We start from the raw sequence: 22,112 nt of genomic DNA on the forward strand, positions 1-22,112 counted from the left end.
GGAGTACAATATTTTCTAAAAAAAAATAACAAATCTGTTTTGAATAATATTTTCTGACACAAGTCTTTTGCAGGGTTGACGATTTAGGCTAAACAGTAACTCCAGTTTAATTTTCATATATCAATACAAAGGAAATAGAAAACTAAGAAAATCTACAAATATTCATATCGATTTAAAACAGTAGTACCAATTTACTCACCTTCAAAAGAAAACTATACATATATATTTATTTTGTTAAAAATGGGGTAAAGGAATTTACTCTCAAAGAGTAAAAGATATAAAGCTGTAAATATGATAGCAATTGTCAAAAAAATGATGAAGTGATAAGTTCTTTTGTTTTAATAAAACAAATTGCAGCAATCAGTTCCTTACCTTGAGTGTTTGAAGTTATTGAAAAATATAACTGCAAACTTACAAAATGATTATTTTATCGTATTTCAACTATTTTATTTTTTTTTATTTAAAGGATGAATCATACACTTACAAAATCATTAGTAATTCAACCGTATCTTTTATTAATTGTTTGGTGAACCATAATGGATCTTACATTTGGACAATAAATTTGAAACAAAATTGATGAAATGAATTTCGATGGTATCTTTTTCTTTAAAGTTGTAACAGAAACAGTTTTAAAAGATAGTATTAACAATTCTCAATCATGTTTAATAATCACAGTTTATACAACGTCGTATCTTCATCTCAGAGAATATGATGCTTTCTCCGTTGGGTAGACCTTTCCAGTAAATGGAGGTTGAATCCTGGTTGGAACCGTAGACACCGTTAAGGTTTGTGTAATCGCCATCACATGCTTCATGCCACCAACCACCCTGTGTGATATCGGCACAATCGTTGTTACTTTCAGTATTGTCCCTGTCATATGTACTGAATGCTTTACCATTCTGATCGCTAAGATCATCACTGAGACCTGCAAGACATAAAGATATCGATGGAATAATAACAGATGAGATATACGGTAGATACCTGCATTAGCATCTCTGATTTATTGTGCACAAATGATATTTAGCCTCTGGAGTGTTCTTTATTTCACAAAGATATTTATTTGACCAAAATATTCACAATAATTTCACGGATTGGCTTCAATGCATACAACTTTTTTAGAACGTGCAAATGGATAGATTGAGAAAAAGTAAACACTACGTTGTCATAGCTTAGATTAGGTAACATGCTGTTTGATTAATTTCCGTAAATTATTCAGTCCCCACCGTCTTAATAATTAAATTCAATATTGCCCATATGCTTGTTATTATTCTAACACTGAGAATAATGAGAATATTATCTCAAAGTTCAGCTGGGAACAAGTTTTACATGTGCAAGCATGAAATTGCTTTCTACAAATTCAGTCCTATTATGATCATTTCAAAATTATTACAATATTATAGAGAAATAAAAAAGGAACAGAATGAACAATCAGCGACATTTTGGTCAAAACAATCAAACAGAAGAGTAAATGCCGGGATGTGTTGTACATGTCATATGTATTGAGTGAGCTTAGATATTTCTGACAGGTACTATCACTGGAACCAGCAAGTAATAACATTTTCGATTTCAAGGAGAGTAGAAAGGAGAGTGGGAAAAGGAGGTCACGATATAAAGAACCATTTACCCTGATTTTTACTTAACCGGTTCGATATATTGTGGAATAATCTTGGGCCTCATTCCTTATGCTTACTCTTCATATGTTTAATTTTCAAGGATAATGGACATATGGTTTTTAGCAACACAACGATAGACCAATCCTAAATGTGTACAGTTTCTGACTTATATATCATAGAGTTCATAAACCATTTATTTTGATGTAAACAAAATTTAGAGGATGCCAAAAGTTTCAAGCTCCCATATGTAGTATCTTTCTCATGAGTTTTTTTTTCTATTCTCAATTTTATTTGTTTGCTTTTTTCTATTTTCCATATTGAATCTCTTAACTCTATTGCTAGCATTCTCTTCATCAATGTTGATAATCCACAAGATGCTCTATTCCAGATAAGCAGTGGCGGCATAAAGGAAGGCGGTATCAGGGGATTTGCCCCAATCATGATGCTCCCCCTCCTAGTTTCCCCTCCCCTCGTCGGCTTCTCTAAACAATTCAATACTGATGCCCATGTGACCCCACAATTGGTCTGTGATGTGTTCTTTATACAGTTGCATTTTTCCACTTTTAGAATCCAATCCCCCCCCCACCCCCGTAAAAAAGAACAACAACAACAACTTGGCACATATTGCTTTTTCTTTGTGTTTCTTTTCATAATTTCAAATTAGAATGTTGCTGTGAAGCGTATTCTAGTTTGTGTTAAGATATTGTTTACTTGTTGCTATTATGACGTCACACATGGCTTGCGTTTGGTGGTTTGCTCTGTGGTGTGGCGGGCTATAAATCACGCGCTATTAGAAGGGTGTACAGATGTTTTGTTTTGAATGATTCGGTTTGTGGGGCTGGAAGACAGATAAACCGGTTCAAGTTGGTTGAGTGCTCATTTGCATGTGCTCATCTGCATATTGGGTTGGCACTCAACCAATCAAGAGTTGGGTGAGGGGTTAGCTATAAGTTTGGAACAATCAGGTTCAAGGACAGAGCGCGTGCCTTGTGCATCGCGTCGTAATTTGTTATTTTGGAATCGGGGGTTTAAGTGTCTCCTAAAGACGTATCGGGGAGTTTAAGTTCATCTCCCGAAGCCTACATACGTATAACAGAGGGCTCCGTAATTTATATCTATAATCAGCATTTATGCTCGTGTATTTTCATCATCCCAAGTTAAAATTATATTCATCATTGAGATTATATACCAAGAGTTAATCAAAAAGAACTTATTAATCAAATATCCGCTTTTGAAGACTATTTATGATTATTTATGTTTACGCTCGGTTTAACGTTACTCGTGTAAGGCCCGGCTTACCGTTACCAACTTATACCTGGAACTATTAAAAATAAGCCTTACATTCCCACTGAAACCGCTTTCATCATTATCTTGTATTAACTTCAATTTTATAGTGTCAGCAAGTATTGTACTAAGTAAAGAAAATCATTAAAAGTTGAAACACATGTGGTGTGATGATGTCATATTTAGACTTGCTCAAGTCTTCAGCCTTGATATCTTCCAATGATGGAATAAGCTTTTTCTTAACTTTTGGAGGAAGTTGTCCACACATATTTCTCTAACACAACGACCAATGATCACAGGGGACTTTGTGTCTCCTTTACCAAATTAGCAAAAGCAATACAAATCATCACATACTTAACTTAAGGGGAAAGTTTACATAAGATCACACAAATTTTCACCTGGAGAAAGCAAACAGCATGAGAACTGTTTCTGCTTGAACTCATAACCTTAGGCCAATATTTAACACTCACGTCTAGAAACGAACGGAATCACTATGGATTTGCAAACACAATTGCGTTTGTCTACTTACTGTTGGTGTCATGAAAGTTAGATGCATGCAACTCGTACTTTCCCCCCTCTTCCTTGATGTGAAATTTCAGATAACAAGCGTGGTATGTAGTCCCACTGCTGCCCACAAGATGGATCTGAAGTCTATACTCCTTATTCTTTGTCAGGTAATGTAACTTTTCATTTCCAAGCCAAAACTCATGATCCAGCTGCCCAAACCCATCTTTATAGCTGGCCCAGTTACGATTGAAGTCGACAGAACCGTTCACACGACGCTGAAAAACCTTTGCAAGAAAACAAACAAACAAGAACAAATTAAAGGAATACAATAAGAAAAGAAGAAAAATGGTTAAAGGTCAAAGATTAAATATACCTAGACATTCACGGTTTATTGCGCGGGACAGATGTAAGATTTTACAAAGGAGGTGGTGGTTCTGGGGTCCTTGAAGCCGACTCCCATGTAAGGGGTGTGGCTCCTTCCTCTGAGAACATAAAAAATTATTTTAGACATAGAATAGTGCATTTCGAGGCATATTTAGGGTTATAAATTATGTATTCACACAAGGTTTTTTTAATAACTACTTTTATTTACTGATTTTGTGTTGGTATGGAATTGAAAAAGGAGTGTGGTGTAGAACCTCAAATCCCTTGATCTGTGCCTGTATTGAAACTATCTACCCATTCCCAAGACTCCATAAAATGTTTCAGGATATTAACATGCGAGATATGTTCCCGACAATACACCAACAGCCATAGAACTAACGATTAATCACTCAAGGCATGACTTGTGGTATAACTTTAGTGTTGATACGTCATAGTCCAACAAGTATGATACCTTGGGTGCTCTGTAGTGTTTCTCTGGCTGTTAGGTTTCTAGAAATGCAGCTTTAAAAATTATTCACCTCTGCAATGCTCCTTTAATGCTAAATGGTTGGTAACGTCGGCTCCTCAGTTCAGGCCCAACATTTAAAAGTTAAGCCATTATTTTTAAATGTATACAATGATCTCAACCAAAAATGTGCTTTTATTTGCAAGTGAACAACAGAGCACCCCTACTTAACCTCCTTTCTCCAAACATTTGACAAAATCACAGTAATTTGTTAACCGAGTTCAAAAGCAGCTAGCTAGTCTATGCCTTACGATCTCATAAGAACAACAGAGCAACATTTGACGACATTCAACATCATTTCTGCTTGACAAATTTGTCATGAGTTGTAGACAATATCTGAGCCTGTTGCTCACAAATTCAATCCGGTGGCAAGGTTGTAAGGTTTCAATAAATAATTATCAAAGCAACTTTTCTGATTCCATGAAATGCAATTGATATCCTAGATTCATGATCAAATTCTCATACCAATGCAGTCCATTACCATTTTTAGTCAAATTTAAATTCAAGTGATGAAAGCAATATTGTAAACAATCCCAATTCCTATTTGTGTTTGATTATTATATAATATGCAAAAAAAAAAGAATTTGGGTACATGTTTAGCAATCAAATAAAAATATATATATAAATGAAAAAAATACTGATACCTTGTAAAGTATCGCTCACTTTAAGTAAAAAATAATGATATAAAGGGAGCGCTCCTTTGATGAATCGCAATGTTAATAGTTAAAGGTTAAACGCCATACTTTTGAAGAAATCGTCGGATTACTAGCCGAATGCAAAAGTTGCTAGCTAGACTATATATACTGTCGTGTAATTGTTTCCCTCTATGACGCATATAAGTTTCCGTATTTTAACTTTCATATTTTATTATTAACATGCGTTGTAGCACGCCTTTCAACGAGACATACCATCGCGCTGCGGTGCAACCTTGCAGTTCACATTATATATTCAAACGTATAACGTTCAGTGGAGATGTTAAGGTATGTTGTTGTTTAGTTGCTTGTCAACGTTTATTTAGCTGTATATTTAATAGGGGAGTGTAAAGTGTAGTTATCCAGCGTATTATTTGTATTGCGGGCTAGGCTATTATGGTGGGGATTGTTTACACGTGGTTCTGCTTGGTTAGGCCTGTGAGCTCGTTCTTTTATGACCTGATACTGGTCGAAAGATGTATACAGTTGCTATGAACCTACTTTTTACTTGTTTACCCTAAGTTGTGTATGTATATGCTTATATGCTAAGTTATAAGTTGACCTAGAGGTTACAGGTTCTAGTCGGCTGAATATTTCTTCCTTTGTTGGCAAGGCTACTGGGAATGTTTTGTCGAATGTTTTGTACGGATGTCCTTAAGTGCCGTAAGTTTTAAACACATAGTTAAAGGTTACATATAAGTTTCAGTTGGGCTTATTTCACACCGTTATGTGGGGAAAAACTGGTAACCATGTTGTGGCATAATTTTCTTACTACTTACTAAGTATGCTTTATGCAACTATTTACACTGTTTTCTTCCCTTTTTCCTTTCAGAAATCTTACACAGTTGTTGAATCTAGTTTATAATAAAGAAAGACAACATATTGCAGCAACGTGTCAAAGACAGAATTTCTCAAATCAATTATTTACATCCATTTCACAACATATACCTTAAATTTCCCTCCCAGCTCGCCGGTTGAAATGTTGGCATTTCAACACTTTCCTAAAACCACAGAGTTCTTCCCTGTACAAGATAGTATAGATGGAGTTCAGGGTACAGTAAATAACAATGGTTGTAAACCTTCTATTTACTTACAGTCCATCCATGTAGGTAGCATAACTTCAAGTTCGGAACAATAACAGTCTCCATATCGCAATAAGCTTCAAAAGGGCCTTCAGTCCAACCATTAGGTGTGATGTTGTATATGCCACTCATCTTGCACCCAGCTTTGTAGATTGCTGTACAGTCTCTCAGGATACCATTAACAATACTCATTATCTGGAATTAAATGAAGAGTAAGGTTAGCTTGGGAGTTATGATAATGGAGATATTAATGGAAATATAAGGAATAACAAGGCAAGATGAGGGATGGTAATTAGAGGAATAGGAACTCGAAAAGAGAGCAATTCAGCAATTGTTTGAAGTTTTTCTTGCTTGATTCTGTTACTAACATACCTTTCATATAAGTTAATGGCAATGATTAGGTTTCAGTTTCAGTTGATCTATTATTTTCATCTCTGAGGAGGAATATGAGTCACACTACTACAACGAAGGGGAGCAGAAAGATACGAGATGAGGAGGCGATTAGTGTGTATGTAGAGAAGATCTTTGACACTTTTGTTACAGGTTGTATCTACAGCTATGCATCCATGGTATGTAACTCTTGTCATGCAACTAGTCTACCTGCCTTTGTATTTTATGCTTGCTTTAAATGTTGGCTCTTTTGTATCTGTTTTGTATGTGCCATTTAAATGGTAAGAAAAGAGGGCAGAGAGGAAAAGGTGGTGGTTGGAATGAAGTAAACGGAGAGTAACCCTCATTTGCCATATAACTTCTCGTATAACCCCGAACACATAACGTACGGTGAAGGTGCCGGGCAGAGCTTTTTCTGAAACAGATCACCAAGAATACTTATATTCCACGAAGGTGTTAAAGCCAGCACCCTGTTATTGTTGTGAAATGTTGTGAAAGATTTCAGGAGAACGTCCAAAGTTTGTAGTTCTGTTATGACGTATGACCTGTAATTTCTAGTTTAGTTAATCATTTTCCGAGAAACGTAAAGGAGCTTACTTCTACTAGAATATCACCCGGGAAGGATTTGGGGAACACTTTGTTGAAAGCAAGATCACCTATTTACCGTTGGATTTCTGGAGACATGTGGTTCCTCTTAATATGTTCTGCGATATGCAGGTGATTGTAAATAGAACATTATCAGTGAAATTACTTGATAAATACCTATCGATTTACAACAGGCATTATTACAAATACTTCCAAGTTTAAACAAGAATTTAAATATTACTAGTAAAACATAATTTGTTGTTTTTGGAATATTAGGTGATGCCGTATAGATAAATGCACATTTTAATTATTAATTTTATATTTAATACAAAACAATTCTGTAGTTTTTGGTGTCGATAAAACAGCAGCCAGAAGAAAGGAGAACAGGAGGTTGTCAAAATGGCTTTAATGTTACATTTTCTAGGACAGTTTTATGACCTTATATTTAATTAGGCCTAAACTAAAAGTTTACTGAGCATGCTCCAGCTTTGGCGGTGGTTGCTCCAGCTTTGTTGGTGGTGGTTGCTCCAGCTTTGTTGGTGGTGGTTGCTCCAGCTTTGGTGTTGGTTGCTCCAGCTTTGGTGTTGGTTGCTCCAGCTTTGGTGGTGGTTGCTCCAGCTTTGTTGGTGGTGGTTGCTCCAGCTTTGGTGGTGGTTGCTCCAGCTTTGTTGATGGTGGTTGCTCCAGCTTTGGTGTTGGTTGCTACAGCTTTGGTTGTGGTTGCTCCAGCTTTGGTGGTGGTTGCTCCAGCTTTGGTGGTGGTTGCTCCAGCTTTGGTGGTGGTTGCTCCAGCTTTGGTGGTGGGGGTGTCAGCTTTTGTGTTGGTGGTTATTGCACCAGCTTTGGGGGCGATGGGGCAAGCTTGAAAAGGAAGATAAGAAAAGGGATGAGAGGAGAGGGAAGACGTTTCCTTTCAAAACTTGTTTTATTTGCATAAATATAATATCACTGTTGTCATCAAACGATAATCATTATTTTCCTATCTATTTGAGGTATTGTTTGAACAATGAAATAAAACTGTCTCTACTAAAAGCTATTTCAAGCAAGCTTACTCCCTCTCTCTCATTATTACAAACTTGTTTCTTTCCAAGGAACGGTAGCATGTTTTACATATATTAAGACATGATTCACTTTTGTCAATTGTCATTAATCAATTTCCCTCCTAACGTATGATTATCTGCCATTTTCACCTCTTTATTCCCCTCATTGTGTCTCATACAGTACTATCTTAAAACATTTTTAATTGATATTTCGTCGATTGTTTACATTTTCATCTTCCAAAGATTGTAAAGAAATGGAAACAAAAGGAAACCAGAATGCAAAATGCATTGAGGTTTCGATGACTTCAATGCACCAGACTTCTGCTTGTTAGTATAACCAGAACTAGCTGTTACAATGACACTATGGCATGATAACACAGGTCAGTCTACTGTACGTGGCTATACACACCTCCATCAAAAACAATAGGGGTCTTGTACTCAATATTATGAATCCACACACAAAGTATTAGAGGTATCCACGATTTCCATCGTTACATCATGTAAAAGGTTTTTCAGAGTTTGACCTCTGGTGACCTATTGGAGATTTGACCTCACAAGCAATAGGATTCTTGTACTCAATATGGCAAATCCATATACCATGTATGAAAAGTATCCATGATTTCTACCATGAGAAATCATGTTGTGAAGGTTTTCAGGCCTCGACAAATATTTTTGAAATACTTGCTATTTGGAGACGGTGACTAAAAATCTACTCGCCAAATTCCACTCGCCACTAGGCCTATGATTGTTGGTCAAGTCTCCAAAGTACAGATCTGCAACATCAATACTTTCTATGAACAAATGTTAGGCAGTTAGGCAGATGCATGGTGCTACGTAATTGCGCATTAGAAAGTCAGGTTTCTTTGCAGTACAATATTAAAACTTTTTCCACCAAAAGTAAGTGTTGAACAATCATAAATCATAAATAAGCAGCTACTGTAGGCCTACTGCAGTGTCTCAAAAAATTAAAAATAAAACATCTGTAAAAATACCTACGAAGATAGCTTGGCTTCTGTTACATTAGGGCTCCTCTACTTTACTAGGCATGTACTATACAGAAACTAGGTGTGCGGGAGACCTATGCATATACAGTACCTCACTGCTACTTTGAACCGCTGCTCAAGTAGAGCAGCGACTTCGTACATTTTCCTAATTATTTATATGGCTTTTAGCTGCAGATTGATGCGCGAAAAATATCGCTATTACTCCATTTTACTGCCTAAATCAAAGCAATCTTTTACGCAATGATAATCTGAGGTTGTAAGAGCATCTCTCTTCCAAAATCCTAGCAGTAACAACAGCAAACTTGTCTCGAAACTCCTTAAATTGTTCTATAATTTGCGAATTATGACTGATAGCCAGTAGGAAAATTGCCTTAAGAAATAATGAAGGAGAGGTTTTGCCATCTTAAGTGTATTGGTATTCTGACTCGTATTCTTCACGTTGTTGTGTAAACGAACCCTATTCTACCCAACCGTTGCTGGCCTAGACAACAAGAAATTGCTCACAGGCCTACCCAGGTTTGTTCAAGTTGTCCCATAATCATAAATGTGAGGAAAGTCGAACGTTACTTTTAAGGCCTAGCTATGCTGAAACTGGTGGAAGAGACTACACAAATTGCGATCAACAGCCGATCCAGACAAAAGCTTGTGAACTCACTGCCAAACTAATACCGTTTTACACAATTATTTCGATGTGGTCATAGTAAAAAATCTAACTAGACGAACTGTTAGTTTCATAAACGCTGCCTGGTGAAAACGAAACTACATCCAAGGTGAAATAAATACGACGAAAAACGTCCAATAGAACCGCTGTACTGCAAAGTACACCTTTTTTGCACGCAAAATAAGGCTTCCAAGCGGCACCTTGAAGCCAATGCAAATTTGGTCCAGCTTTCTGTTTTAGATTCTACGGATGCCCATAGGCTCATCTCCAATTGCCCATAGCCTCCTATTAGTATGAGGCGTAACGCACATTGGGAGAGACGATAGCTTATAAAACAAGGTTCCACAATTTGGAGTCTCGTGACTCCAAATGACCTTTGACCTCAATCAAATTTTGTACTGAACGCGTACCAACTACATACTAAATATGAGATTCGTCCAACCTTCCCTCCTTGAGTTTTTGTCTTTACTTGAACTTAATGTGGTACTCCTTCACACGCAATACGAGATTGATCCAAGCTTTCCTTCTTGAGATATCGTGTTTACAAGGTTTACACAATTTGACCTCTAGTGATCTCATATGACCTTTGCCCTCCACCAAAAACAATAGGATTCTTCTACTTGCTTTAATGCATCCACATGCCAAGTATGAGAAGTTCCCATGCTTCCTAACTTGAGATATTGTCTTTACAAGGTTTCCACAGTTTGACCTCTGGTGATCTTAGATGAACTTTAACTTCCACCAAAGCAATAGGGTTCTTCTACTCAATATGGGGCATCTACATGCCAAGTACAAATGGTATCCATGATTCCTGTCTTGAAATATTGTGTTTACAAGCTGGGCACCACACACACACACACACATTCACACAGTACAACCCCACGCATACACTCTCACAGACCATCATGACTGCATAGGTTTCTATTGTCATCAAAACCAAGACTTACCACTAAACGCTTGGCACGAAACGCTGAGAGTAAATATTGAATGTGTACGATATATTTACCTTCCATAAGTTTATGACATATTTACCAAAATCGTTCATTTGTTTCATTTCAAATTAGAAACGAAGTCAAACAAAGGCAAGCTGTTTTTAGAATTCCATCTACTTTCATCTCATAAGTTAGAATTCGCATTTTCAACCCTTCTATGATATGATAATTGAACAAGATCAAAAACAAAATGGATGGTAGATATGGAACGTGCTGTAGGCCCTAGAATAAAAGCCTCCTCTTAATCACACATGTTCGAGGCTGGTGTGGGATTGGAAGTTGGGTTTGGTTGGCATTGGGGTTTGGGTGAAGGTGACTATAAGGTCGGGATCGATTAGAGGAGGGTTTTTGGAGAAAGCAGAGGTGGGATGGGGAGTGGGGGAGAGGAATGTAAGATGGGAATGGGTATGATATGGGTTAAGAGCTCATCTGGAAAAACAAAAGTTTTACCAAGTTCTGACTCTCTTATTGTAGTCATTCTAAGAAATATAGAAGTGCTTACTTCTGTAATAGGTAGCTGTCATTTAGACTAAGGCCTGCATCAATTTCAAGTAGTTGCACTAAAGAAATTTGAAAGGAAACCTTCATGCAGAGAAGCAATACCATCATATACAGTATATCTCTGTCTATAGTGATTATGACGTCACTAAAATGTCTCAAACTAGTTTGGAAATGAACAGGTATGCGCCAGATGTCAATCATCTTTTTCACCATTTATCTAAAAGACTAACGTACTTGCTTCGTTTCAGGCTGGTGATACAGTAGATAATGGCTGGCTTAACGAAAAGAGAAATATATACTTCAGACTGATAGATATCGTATCTCAATGTCCTGTTGCTAACTCTAGATGTGGTTAGTAGCGCAGGCTAGGCTGGTGCGGTACCCCGGGGCCAAGGTAAAGTAATATCGCTGAAACCAAACAAGTAACTATTGGTACTAAACCTGCAGACAGTACACCAAACTGGCCCTTTGTGTACATTGTATTAGTGCATATTGCTTATTCATCTAGATGTCCCATTCTTTTGTCTTCAATCGGGCCGACCAAAATAGTATTAAGGCGATCAGCCCAGTAATGTAAGTAAAATGCCCCCAGTGTACTGTTTAAGGCCCCTGGGAATAATAAAAACGGGCCCTTCAATTGGAAGTCGGGCCCCACTATAAATTAGATGGATTTAATTGATAGTAAATATCTTGCAGGAATGTTATTATGTGTTACTCAGTCTGTTATAATGTATGTTTTGCGTTCATTGCATATAATTAACACAAATCCACTTATAAGACCACCAATGTTATGAAAACATTTCTTCATTGGATACTTAAAGTTCTAGGAAAAATGTTAACACGCAGGGACAGTAGTAAGCTAGGGTTGCATAGCATAGCCTACTCACAATGTGTTATTACATTGTTCTAAAGTTACTGTGTTTACTTTGACAAAAGCATTGGTATCTTATTAAAACTATTGGAGGACAAGTGTTAAGAAATCATCTGATTTTATTCATTTTAAGTACTGCTCAGTACAGTTTTCACCTGACACAAAACAATTCAAAAGAAACACTGTCCTTACAAGAGAACGCATGAGAGTGGCATATCCGGGTGAGTAGAGGTGCAAAATATTAATAATTGTCCACCCAATATCTAGAATAAATGTAATTAGATAATGTAGTGTCTTGAAAGTTGCCTCCTACCTTTTTAATTAATGGATTAAAGTAACCAACTGCTTCAAAGGCGAGCTTTCCATGGCTACATGACATTTTATTCACCAGATTTTAGTGATACCTCCTTTCATAATTTCAAAATGATATTTAGCTCTGTCCCATCTTTATTGTTATCAAATGATGATCAATATTTTCATATCTATTTGAAGTATTGTTTGAACAACCACAAAAGATTGTCCTGATCAAAGGCAATGTCAAGCTCCCTCTCTCGCTCTCTCGTTATAGCAAACAATTTATGTTTTCCGTGAATCGGTAACATGTACTTTAGGTCGAGACATCATTATTAACTTTTGCCATTCTTGATTTTTCCTCCTGTGTAATTAAGGGCCATTTTCACCTCTTTATTTCCCTCATGGTTTCTCATATTATATTAAAACGTTTCTAATCAATATTGTTTTCATTTTTCAATTGTCTAAAATCTACATAAAACATTTATGATTGTAAATAAATTGGAGAAAAAGGAAAGAAAGGAGGGTAACAAAAGGAACCAAGGTAACCTGAAAGAGACTTTACTTTTCATTTCGGCAATAAATGCTAAGATTAAACATTGAACTTGTGCGATTATTTACCTTCAGTAATATATTTCATTTTAAAGACCTCAAATCAGGAACGAAGTCAAACGAAGGGCAAACCATTATTAGAATTTATACGTACTTTCATCTTGTAAGATATGATTCGTATCAACAACCCTTATTATCCAAGAGTTGAACAAAACGAAATGATTGATAGATATGGAACTTGGCCTTGCCTACGATACACACCACTCCTTCATGACGCATGTTATGCATACACCAAATTAAAGCTTGGAGTCCTGAGGTGGATGCTGGGATTGGAAATTGGGTGGATTGACATTGGGGTTGGGAGAAGGTGACTATGAGGTCAGGATAGATTAGAGGAGGGTTTTGGATGAAGGCAGAGGTGGGGAGGGTGGGGTAGGGAGAGAAGTATGAGATGTAATGTAAGATTGGGTGGGTGTAATATAGATTTATGTTAAAGCTCATCTTGCCTGCAGCTCAAATAATTTATCAATTTTTGATACATGGATTCTCTCAAGTTCTGACCTTCTTGGGTTTTCTCAGATATGAAGAAGCTTTTACTTCTACCAGGGAGTTGTTATCTAGACTATAAGGACTGAATCAATTTAATTAGTTGCACTAAAGAAATTTGAAATGAAATATTGATGCAGCGCAGCAAAACCATCATGTCCCTGTCTATGTTGATTATGACGTCACTAAAATGTCTGAAACGCCATTCTACTTTTAAACATAAATGAAATTTTTCATTTTTTTTAATTACCGCATTTCCAAGCAACTAAACATAGCATTTGGATACTTGAAAGTTGTTGTTAGGTAGTTTCAAAGATGTGTTGGAATATGTGTTGGATGTGTAAGAATTGATTATTTGTATCCATTCATACATTTCTGTTGTTATTTTTTTTTTCATAATCTCATGTCACTTCTTACTAAATTCACTACAGGTTAGGCCCTATTTGAATTTTATCCCTTTAAGAAGTCAATGAAAGTTGTTTGTTTGTCATTTTCATTCAGATAATTTCATTCAGACAGTTTGCTATTAGTCTCAATAGATAGCAACAGCAACCGTTAATAGGCTAGCATCGATACACGTGTACAGTATATGAACACATGGTAGGCTGAGCTCATTTTGTTGGTCATTGGCTTGGAAACCAGCTGACCTGTGCCAGACTTCAAACATCTATTGCACCATTTATACAACAGACTAAAGCATTTGTTTATTTTCAAGCTGACCGGTGATAGATAATGACACGCTTACAGAAAAGAAAAATAAACACTTCAAATTGGTAGACATAGTCTCTCGATGTACTGTTGTTAACTCTAGATTTGGTCAATAGCGGAGGCTAGGCCGTTGCAGTCTATTGGGGCAAAAGTAAAGTAATTCCGCCAAAACCAAACAGGTTGGTATTGGTATGAACCTGTGCAGTCAGTAATCCAAAGTGGCCCCATGTCCTTGTTTTAGCGCACATTGATTATTCATCTACATATGATGTTCCATTCTTTAATCTACAGTACATCGGGTATAGTATTAAGACGGCCAGCCCGTTTCTAAAATGTCCCCAATGTACTGCTTTAGGCCCCTCAGAACAATAAAAAACAGGCCCTTGAATCGAAAGTCAGGCCATATATACAAACTAGATACATTTCACATTTATACATTTATGTATACAGATACATCTAGCAGGATCATCACATAAGAGCACCTCGGTTCATCAGCCGTTTTTTTTTGCATTCAGCTGGGAAGAATTGAGAATTATAGTAGCACAATCTTCCATTTAGAATTACTTAAATAGATCTTAATTATAGTCTAAATATACCAAAGAATGAACCATTTGACTTCCAAGTTTTTCTTTTCTTGAGAACTGTCGACCCCGATCACCACCCCCCCCCCCTGCTACACGAGAGTAAGCTTCGATAAACCCACAACTGCATCCCTCCTTTATCAAATACTTCATGGCCCTCCATGATCTTTTGAGTGTGCACAATCTTGCATTTTGCAGCTACAGTACTTATATGGACCTAAACTATAGTCTAAATATGCCTCATAATTCACCATTTGACACTAACAAAAACAAATTCTTGGAGAAGCTTCATTTATCCCAGGGCAGCTCCCGTTCTTCATAAAATCTTTGCCTCTGGAACTTCCACCAAAGTTCCTTACCAAAATCAGTTGGGGGAGAGAGTTTGAATTTTTGCCCCCCCCCCCCAACATGGAAATCCTGTGCACGCTACTGATACGCTATGAATGTAAAATGTTGCAAAATGTCAAATTTTAGTCTGCCTTTGACAAACCATGTAATAAGAAAGCTGCATTAGTCTTTAGATTGAATATCAAGAACAGAGAAGAGATATTAATACTTTATTGACAATTTGTTGGATCCAGAAAGCAAAAAGCATCAACCATTTAATTCACTGGTAAGGATTGTAAAGTATGGAATTGTTATTTCAATTCCTATCTGAAATATCCTGTAGACACATAGATTGTATGAATAATAAGGACATTTTCTGTTACCAATTTTGAGCTTGAAACTCCCTTCAAAATTTGTTATTATAGACTGAGAGATCTACATGACATTGGTTAAAGGCACAGTGAAATATTCTGACAACCTACAAGTCACCTGGTATAAATCACAAAACTGCCAATTTGAGACCAATTGAGCCAATCTTTGAACCCTTGAGCCAATTTTTCCACCATTTGAGATACAGTAACCTGTTGACCCTGTTGATACCCCCCCCCCCGGGGTGAAAATGGAGAACTGGCACTTAAGTGTGCTTAAAGCAATACTACATATGAACTTTCCTTGAACTTTCCTGGATGACTTATAGAGCCCCAACTGAACTGGATCTGACCAAACTATGTTCACCAAGAGATATTTCAATACGAGGCGTTTTGAGCTATTGGCTGTCAAAGACGACCTATTTTGTACATCAGAGCAACTTTACAACCTCATTAATTGAGAAAAGCTACAACCCTGAGTTTGGTTAGTTGTCGGCACTTCATATTTACAAGTTAGTTAAAAAACCCTCACAGCTCTCACATGGTTACGTTGGTAAAAAGAACTGGCATCAAAACCCCTCTTCATGCAGAATCGCAGCATGAAATAACAACTTAGCTGCACAACTTACAAATATATTACAGGAAATCATGTAATCAATATTGTGTATTGTTTGGACTGGACATACATCAGTAAAAATAGCACTTTTTTGCAAAAAATAACCAAATTGAATAGTTTGGCATTTTTAAGTTGACGTAATTCCACAAGATCATATTATTTAGTCTATAGGCTTTTTAATAGAAATATAATAGGATATTTAATTGCTGGAAATCAGACCTCACAAGAAAATGCCACGGTGGCGACAAATTGCGGAATTTCAAAGTGTGATGATTCGGCAAATTTTGAAGCAATGCAACTGAAATTTTCAGAATATGCTCATTTCATGGTGCTCTAATCATGCAATGATGGTGGTAATTTTTGGAGAGAGTCCAGCAACGGCCATCCGATCGCGACATTTGACACGGAATGACCCGTATGCCAAATTGGCAGAGACTGTCATACCTTTATACGTAAGAAATATTACTTTCCATGTTTATATTATAATTGATTATTGTAAAAGGTCAAAGATGATGAGGACAATGAGGTCAAACAGCTTGTCACACACTCCTGAACTGTAAGGTTCATGGATTGTCTCAGCATGAGCTGTTTTGCCTTTGTGAGTAACATGTCACTGAATGTCAATATTAACTAAAAGGATTGCCTGTTTGTTGACAAGTTCACTTATATACCCTTTGGCTTTGTACATAATTTTATCAAGTTAACTTGTGTGCGATATGACAGGTTAAAAATAACAACTGATCTTTGAACGGTAAATTAAAATACCATGCTAGAGTTTTACAGATGTAATGTACTGTAAAGTACTGTACATCTTTCGTATTGGCTAATCAGTATAAACGAAAATGTATGAAATTTGGAAGTATGAACATAACAAGAAGTAAATACGGTTTAAGGATGTGCATCTGCAGCTTGATAAGTATGGTAGTACTTTTGTTATTCTCCATGAAAGAGGGAGGTTGGCTGGGGGGGGGGGGTTGGGTGGGTGATTCACACTTTACACTCTAACAATTAACAAAGAACAATATGTGTAAACTGGTACATATTGGTGAAAAGGGGCAGCAGAGGGGAAGTGTGGCGAGTATTATATTTTAATCAGGAGTATTTTAACAATTATATTGTGCTTACCTTGTCCATTGATAGTCACACACACTAGTGATAGGAACAGCAGATGAGAAAGCAACATCTTGCTTGAAACTGGTTGACCAAGAACGGGAGTTTCCTCTTCTTGAAAGTCCTGTCCAACACAGAAAAACAACAAGGAAAACAGCCTGTCACTTCCAAGATAATAGGGAATGAAATGACTCTATTCCTAATGGAGAGATTATTCATATCAGGCTTAAACAATGACGTGAGAAATTAAAACATGAATATTCATTTTGATGTTCATTCCAATCACTGATTGGCTGAATACAAACATTTATGTCATAACAGCTCAATCTACTGAGATTCTACTGTTCTGAAGAGGCAGCAATGATATACACTACAGCTCTGTGTATCTGCAGAAGCTTACTTCAAATAAAAATGATAATTAAATCTCAAATCTCAAGGTTCATAGACATGAAATTTGCACTTCTTAACCTATGAAGATAAAAATAACAATTCTGAATAAAAGACACACGTTTATGACAATAGTCAACATAATAAAGATTTCAAATTTCAAATTTTTAATAACAATAACATAAGGCAGTTTCAGCATCGATTTTTATCATATGCTGCTCATATATTTCTATATTTTCTACGAACTATAGAACACCAAAATAAATACATTTTCTAAAATCCAGAGACACAAACTAAAACATAACTCTTTAAAAATGGGGAGAAAGTAATTGTTGTCTTTATCTCTGTTGCAAAAAGTACTTGTAACCTTTTTGTCTGTTTTGACAAGCTTAACGTACCCTTTACAGAGGCTTCCTGTCTAGATCTTGCTTGACGGATTCACTACAATATACCTGGATATCTTTCAAGTATTGAATGCTCTGGAAATCCCACTCACTGAAAACAAAGAAAAAAGGAATTGTTTCTATTTCTAGTGACTGAAGATGAAAGTAAATATCCTAAAACCGTCATTGGCTATCTGTTCCTGTTTCAACATTTTTGGTCTCATGGGTAAAGTAAAGGGAAATTTACAGCCAAGCTTATCAAAAAAGGGATTTACAGACTTATATAAATATGGAAAAAACTGAAGATGAAAGTGTCATACTCTGAAACCATCATTGATCATCTGTTCCTGTTTTAACTGTTTGGTCATAATCCTTACTCTGCCATTTAAGGAATCCACTAGAGTATAGAGAGCCCTTCACTTTCAGAGTGCAGTTCACCTTTCTCCTTAGTTAGACTGGTCACTTTCAATTGAATCTCATCAAGAGCATTCTGAAATAACAAGATGTGGACAACAATGTAAGGGAAAAAAACAAATTAACAGTTATTTCTTATGAGTTTCTCTTAAGCTTAGTCTTGTAACTGAACATTGGAGTACTTCAAAGAGATTACTTAAAGAAACTAAAGATGAATGAAGTCATAAAGAGCTTGAGCAGCAACACAAGACTGACTCTCTAGGTACTAAATGTGCAAAATAAATATTAATTGAAAGTGTGAACAAATATACTGCAATATAATAGGTAAACTACTCTACTGTAAAATAGCATGTTCAATGGTAGCTCTCACCAGTAATGGGGATAATGTGAACAGTTACAACCTCCAGTATTATTTTTTTTCAGAAACTTTTTGCATTATTTATCATCATCATGGTAACAAGTTTGAAGACCATCAAAGAAGACCTTAAATTACTACTAACCATTTGTCATGTTTCATGGTACACATGCCCACAGGGACATGCAGAGACCACCTGATGATCTAACTCCAGACATTCTGAACAGATGGTACAGACAACACTTGGCATGATTAAACAGCCAATCAGCAGCAATGCACTAGGATACCATCTCTGTGTGAAAAACAACACAATTAGAATAAATACAATTATGTATTTGTAGTAGCCAGACTTGTTGTGCATATACAAAGTTAGGGGTAGGGTAGGGATATGAGTACCAGTTCAAAGCCTTGAGGATGAGTACCACAAAATTTTCTGAGTACCAGTGCAAAGCCAGAGTGATCCAAATTACTGTGATCATTTACAAGAACAGTTTCACACTGACATCTAAGCCTAAACTTCACAAAGTTCTAACTCTAAATCCAATTTAAAGTTGCTTAGAAACACATTGTAGCAAAAGCATTGTATGGTAACTACCGTCATAATTACATTCCAGAACAAGGTTTATATACATATCTTCCCAGATATATACATCTTAGTAACTCAGAAATTTTGTCCTTTATACCATGGCATCAAATACCTTAAAATAACTATGATTCCTGTAGAAATTTCCAGTTCTATGCTAACACCAAAATATGTGACAAAAATCCCATTCAGCTAACTATTGCAATTATGAGGTCATTGCTGTAAATTTGGCCAATGTTATATGATGGAATACTGTAAGTTTGCGATAGTAATGGCAATAAAGTTCTTTTAAAGGATAGCAGTAATGACAATCTTGCTGATGTTACTCACTGGTTTAGTTCTATCCTTCAGCTATTTGATTTCATAGACGGTTTGACCAAATTGCACCGTAAGTTGAGAGAATTATACAGTACTTGAATTAAAGGTGCAAGTCAAACTAATTTTATACTACAATCCAGCATTGTAATGTAATACATAAACAGCATTGAAATTTCACAAAAATATATCAAAATACAAAATAGATGTTTTCATTGTTTCACTGTGGCAAATTTTGCCATTTCTGTTATGGGTTTGCAGATTGAAATTTTTATTGAAAAAGTGGCTGCAAGTTGACTCAAAGAAATACACTGTATATCATTATAACTACATGTGTAACACAGGGTTCCAGTTACTATGCAGTGCCATTCCAGCACCATAGGTTTCGATCCTTCCCCGATGGCGGAAAGGCTCGAAACCCATGTCGGAGAGATACATTTAAGGAATGGATTTTAGGTACTAATTTAGAATCCGTACCAATCGACCCTACTTCCTAACCCCTAACCCTATTCCCTACTTCCTTACCCTACTCCCTAAACCCTAAATATATTCCCTACTTCCTAACCCTAATTCCTAACCCTACTCCTTAACCCTACTTTCTAACCCCTAACCTTATTCTGCCGATTCGAAGTAAGCTTTCCCATTCATATGGTACGGATTCTAAAGTTAGGCCGGATTGTACACAGGAATTAATTTGTAAAACTTTTTTGATTCGCGTGGAAGGATAGGTACACCGTCTTCAAATGTGATGGTTTGCTGGATAGACTGAATTGTAGTTAAGACAAGATTGGGGAATAGATGCACAGTCTTTTATGTACATGTTGATTGAATAGTTTAAAAATGTAAGTTCGTAAGAGTCGATACACTGTCTTCAAATGTATAATATAGGCTAGGCCTAACCTTGCAGTAACACTAACTTCCTGACTAACAGTAACAGTACACTTGCCTAGGAACAAACAATATGTGATTTGTTCAAAGGCCTAGCCTAGCCTTTGCTTGAGTTTGGACACTTGAGGAAAGTAAAACCATTATACCTCTTTCACTCCGGCAAAGCCGTGTTAGACACGGTAATACAATTAATTTAATTTTAGCAAATGTTCTGCCGATTCTACCGTACTCTGGCTGACGGCAGCGTTATAACTTTTATGACAGGGCCGTATATATAGCGCGCTGACTGAAAATTGAACAGGCCGCCGTAAACTTAGCGGGCGTATAGAACGCCATGTAAACTTTAAAGTAGAACGATAGTGACAGAAAAAAATCTCTCATTTTCATATATAATGTAGTTTATATGTTACCAAGCAACATTTTTTTTTAATTTTCCAAATAGCACACCGGAAAGTTATAAAAACGGGATTATAACATCGTTTTTTTGTCTCCGTAATTTAGGAATTTGCAAACACTGCAACAGCCCTCATATCAGTGAATGACGTCACTGTGATGATCTTTTCTGTTTGTGCACTGTTCAGTACGGAGCTGTGCGTGCATTTCGTGTCATCATAACTGTTATTTTAGTTTAATTTTCCGGCGTATTGTTCAAGACAAAAATAGATAATGAATATCATGGTGTTTCTTGATTTCTTCACCACGTGTTTACAAGTTTTTTTTTACGAAATTTGCGGCGATTTCGCAACGATTTCCCAATATCTGAAGAGGTAACTCGCAAGCTGACCCAAAGTAACGTAAATCTCAAGATCACGTTTTTGGCGGGTTTTATACAGAGTGATGTATGAATGTGCTCACTTACCAGTCAAACTGGCACAATAACAATAGTGATGATAGTCTCAAACGTAGATTAGTATAACATCCGAAAGAAAATACAAAGTTCTAAACAAAGTAGATTCGCTTGTATGCACTAGGCCTACTGTTAAACATAAACGTTCCTTGTTCCGTGCGTCATTAAATCCAACAGAAAGGTTTCATTGAGCTTGAAATACAACCGCATTTGAACTTAATCGAGTAGTTAGTCTAGCTCGAAAAATTTTCTCACTACATGCAATACCTAGGGTGTTACTAAAACGAATGACAATTGCGTTACACGTAACGAATGACAATATGTTTTACACACTAAAAAATTGCGTTAACTAAAACGAATGACAGTAATGACAGCACAGACATTTGCTTCAACCGGATATCACAGTTCAGACTTCGTGGGTATCTAGATCTAGTATAGTACGGACAAGATAAAAACGCACCTTATAGCAAGCGAAATTGTAAGTCTGATTTTAAAAAGTAAATTTAACGTCATTTTTCCGATATTAATTGTTAGAAACTGACAATACTATAATCTTGAAACGGCTTCAGTTATCTTTCTATATAAATCTACAGAGGTAAAAAGCACAGCACTCAAGCGCATTCTCACACAAAATCTTTCCTGTGGTTTCTATCCGTAAATTACACCAAAACCCTACAACCACGTAACATGCGATTTTCCTCAAATCATTTTTGCGCAGAAAACCCAATAA

At 36.4% G+C, this 22,112-nt stretch overlaps 1 protein-coding gene across 5 annotated transcripts; it reads right to left on the reverse strand.

Annotated features, from left to right (window-relative positions):
* Nucleotides 1–18: 18 nt before the first annotated feature.
* Nucleotides 19–19,035, reverse strand: LOC139976453 (fibrinogen-like protein A). 5 transcript variants are annotated; one of them, XM_071985209.1, is made up of 8 exons: nucleotides 18,895–19,035; nucleotides 18,358–18,470; nucleotides 17,996–18,092; nucleotides 17,226–17,334; nucleotides 7,515–7,903; nucleotides 6,080–6,262; nucleotides 3,427–3,688; nucleotides 19–925 (listed from the first exon to the last, which is right to left on the reverse strand). In XM_071985209.1, the coding sequence occupies exons 4-8, from the start codon at nucleotides 17,281–17,283 to the stop codon at nucleotides 663–665; spliced, it is 1,155 nt and encodes a 384-aa protein (XP_071841310.1). In that variant the 5' UTR covers nucleotides 17,284–17,334; nucleotides 17,996–18,092; nucleotides 18,358–18,470; nucleotides 18,895–19,035; the 3' UTR covers nucleotides 19–662. The 5 variants fall into 5 exon arrangements, with proteins under 5 accessions (XP_071841310.1, XP_071841312.1, XP_071841311.1 ...); XM_071985211.1 differs by having other exon boundaries at nucleotides 17,965–18,092; XM_071985210.1 differs by having other exon boundaries at nucleotides 18,301–18,470.
* Between the last annotated feature and the right edge of the window lie 3,077 nt (nucleotides 19,036–22,112).

The sequence above is a fragment of the Apostichopus japonicus genome, chromosome 11 (genome assembly GCF_037975245.1).
Source record: "Apostichopus japonicus isolate 1M-3 chromosome 11, ASM3797524v1, whole genome shotgun sequence".
Classification (NCBI taxonomy): Eukaryota; Metazoa; Echinodermata; class Holothuroidea; order Aspidochirotida; family Stichopodidae; genus Apostichopus; species Apostichopus japonicus.

Excerpts from the sequence above, each read along its gene's own strand:
- LOC139976453 (XM_071985208.1), bottom strand. The coding sequence starts at position 18,348 with ATGACCAAACAGTTAAAACAGGAACAGATGATCAATGATGGTTTCAGA. Across the intron at positions 17,335-18,300 it reads TGATCAATGATGGTTTCAGA|GACTTTCAAGAAGAGGAAAC; the intron begins GTATGACACTTT and ends TGTGTTGGACAG. Across the intron at positions 7,904-17,225 it reads TGTGACTATCAATGGACAAG|CTTGCCCCATCGCCCCCAAA; the intron begins GTAAGCACAATA and ends TTCCTTTTCAAG.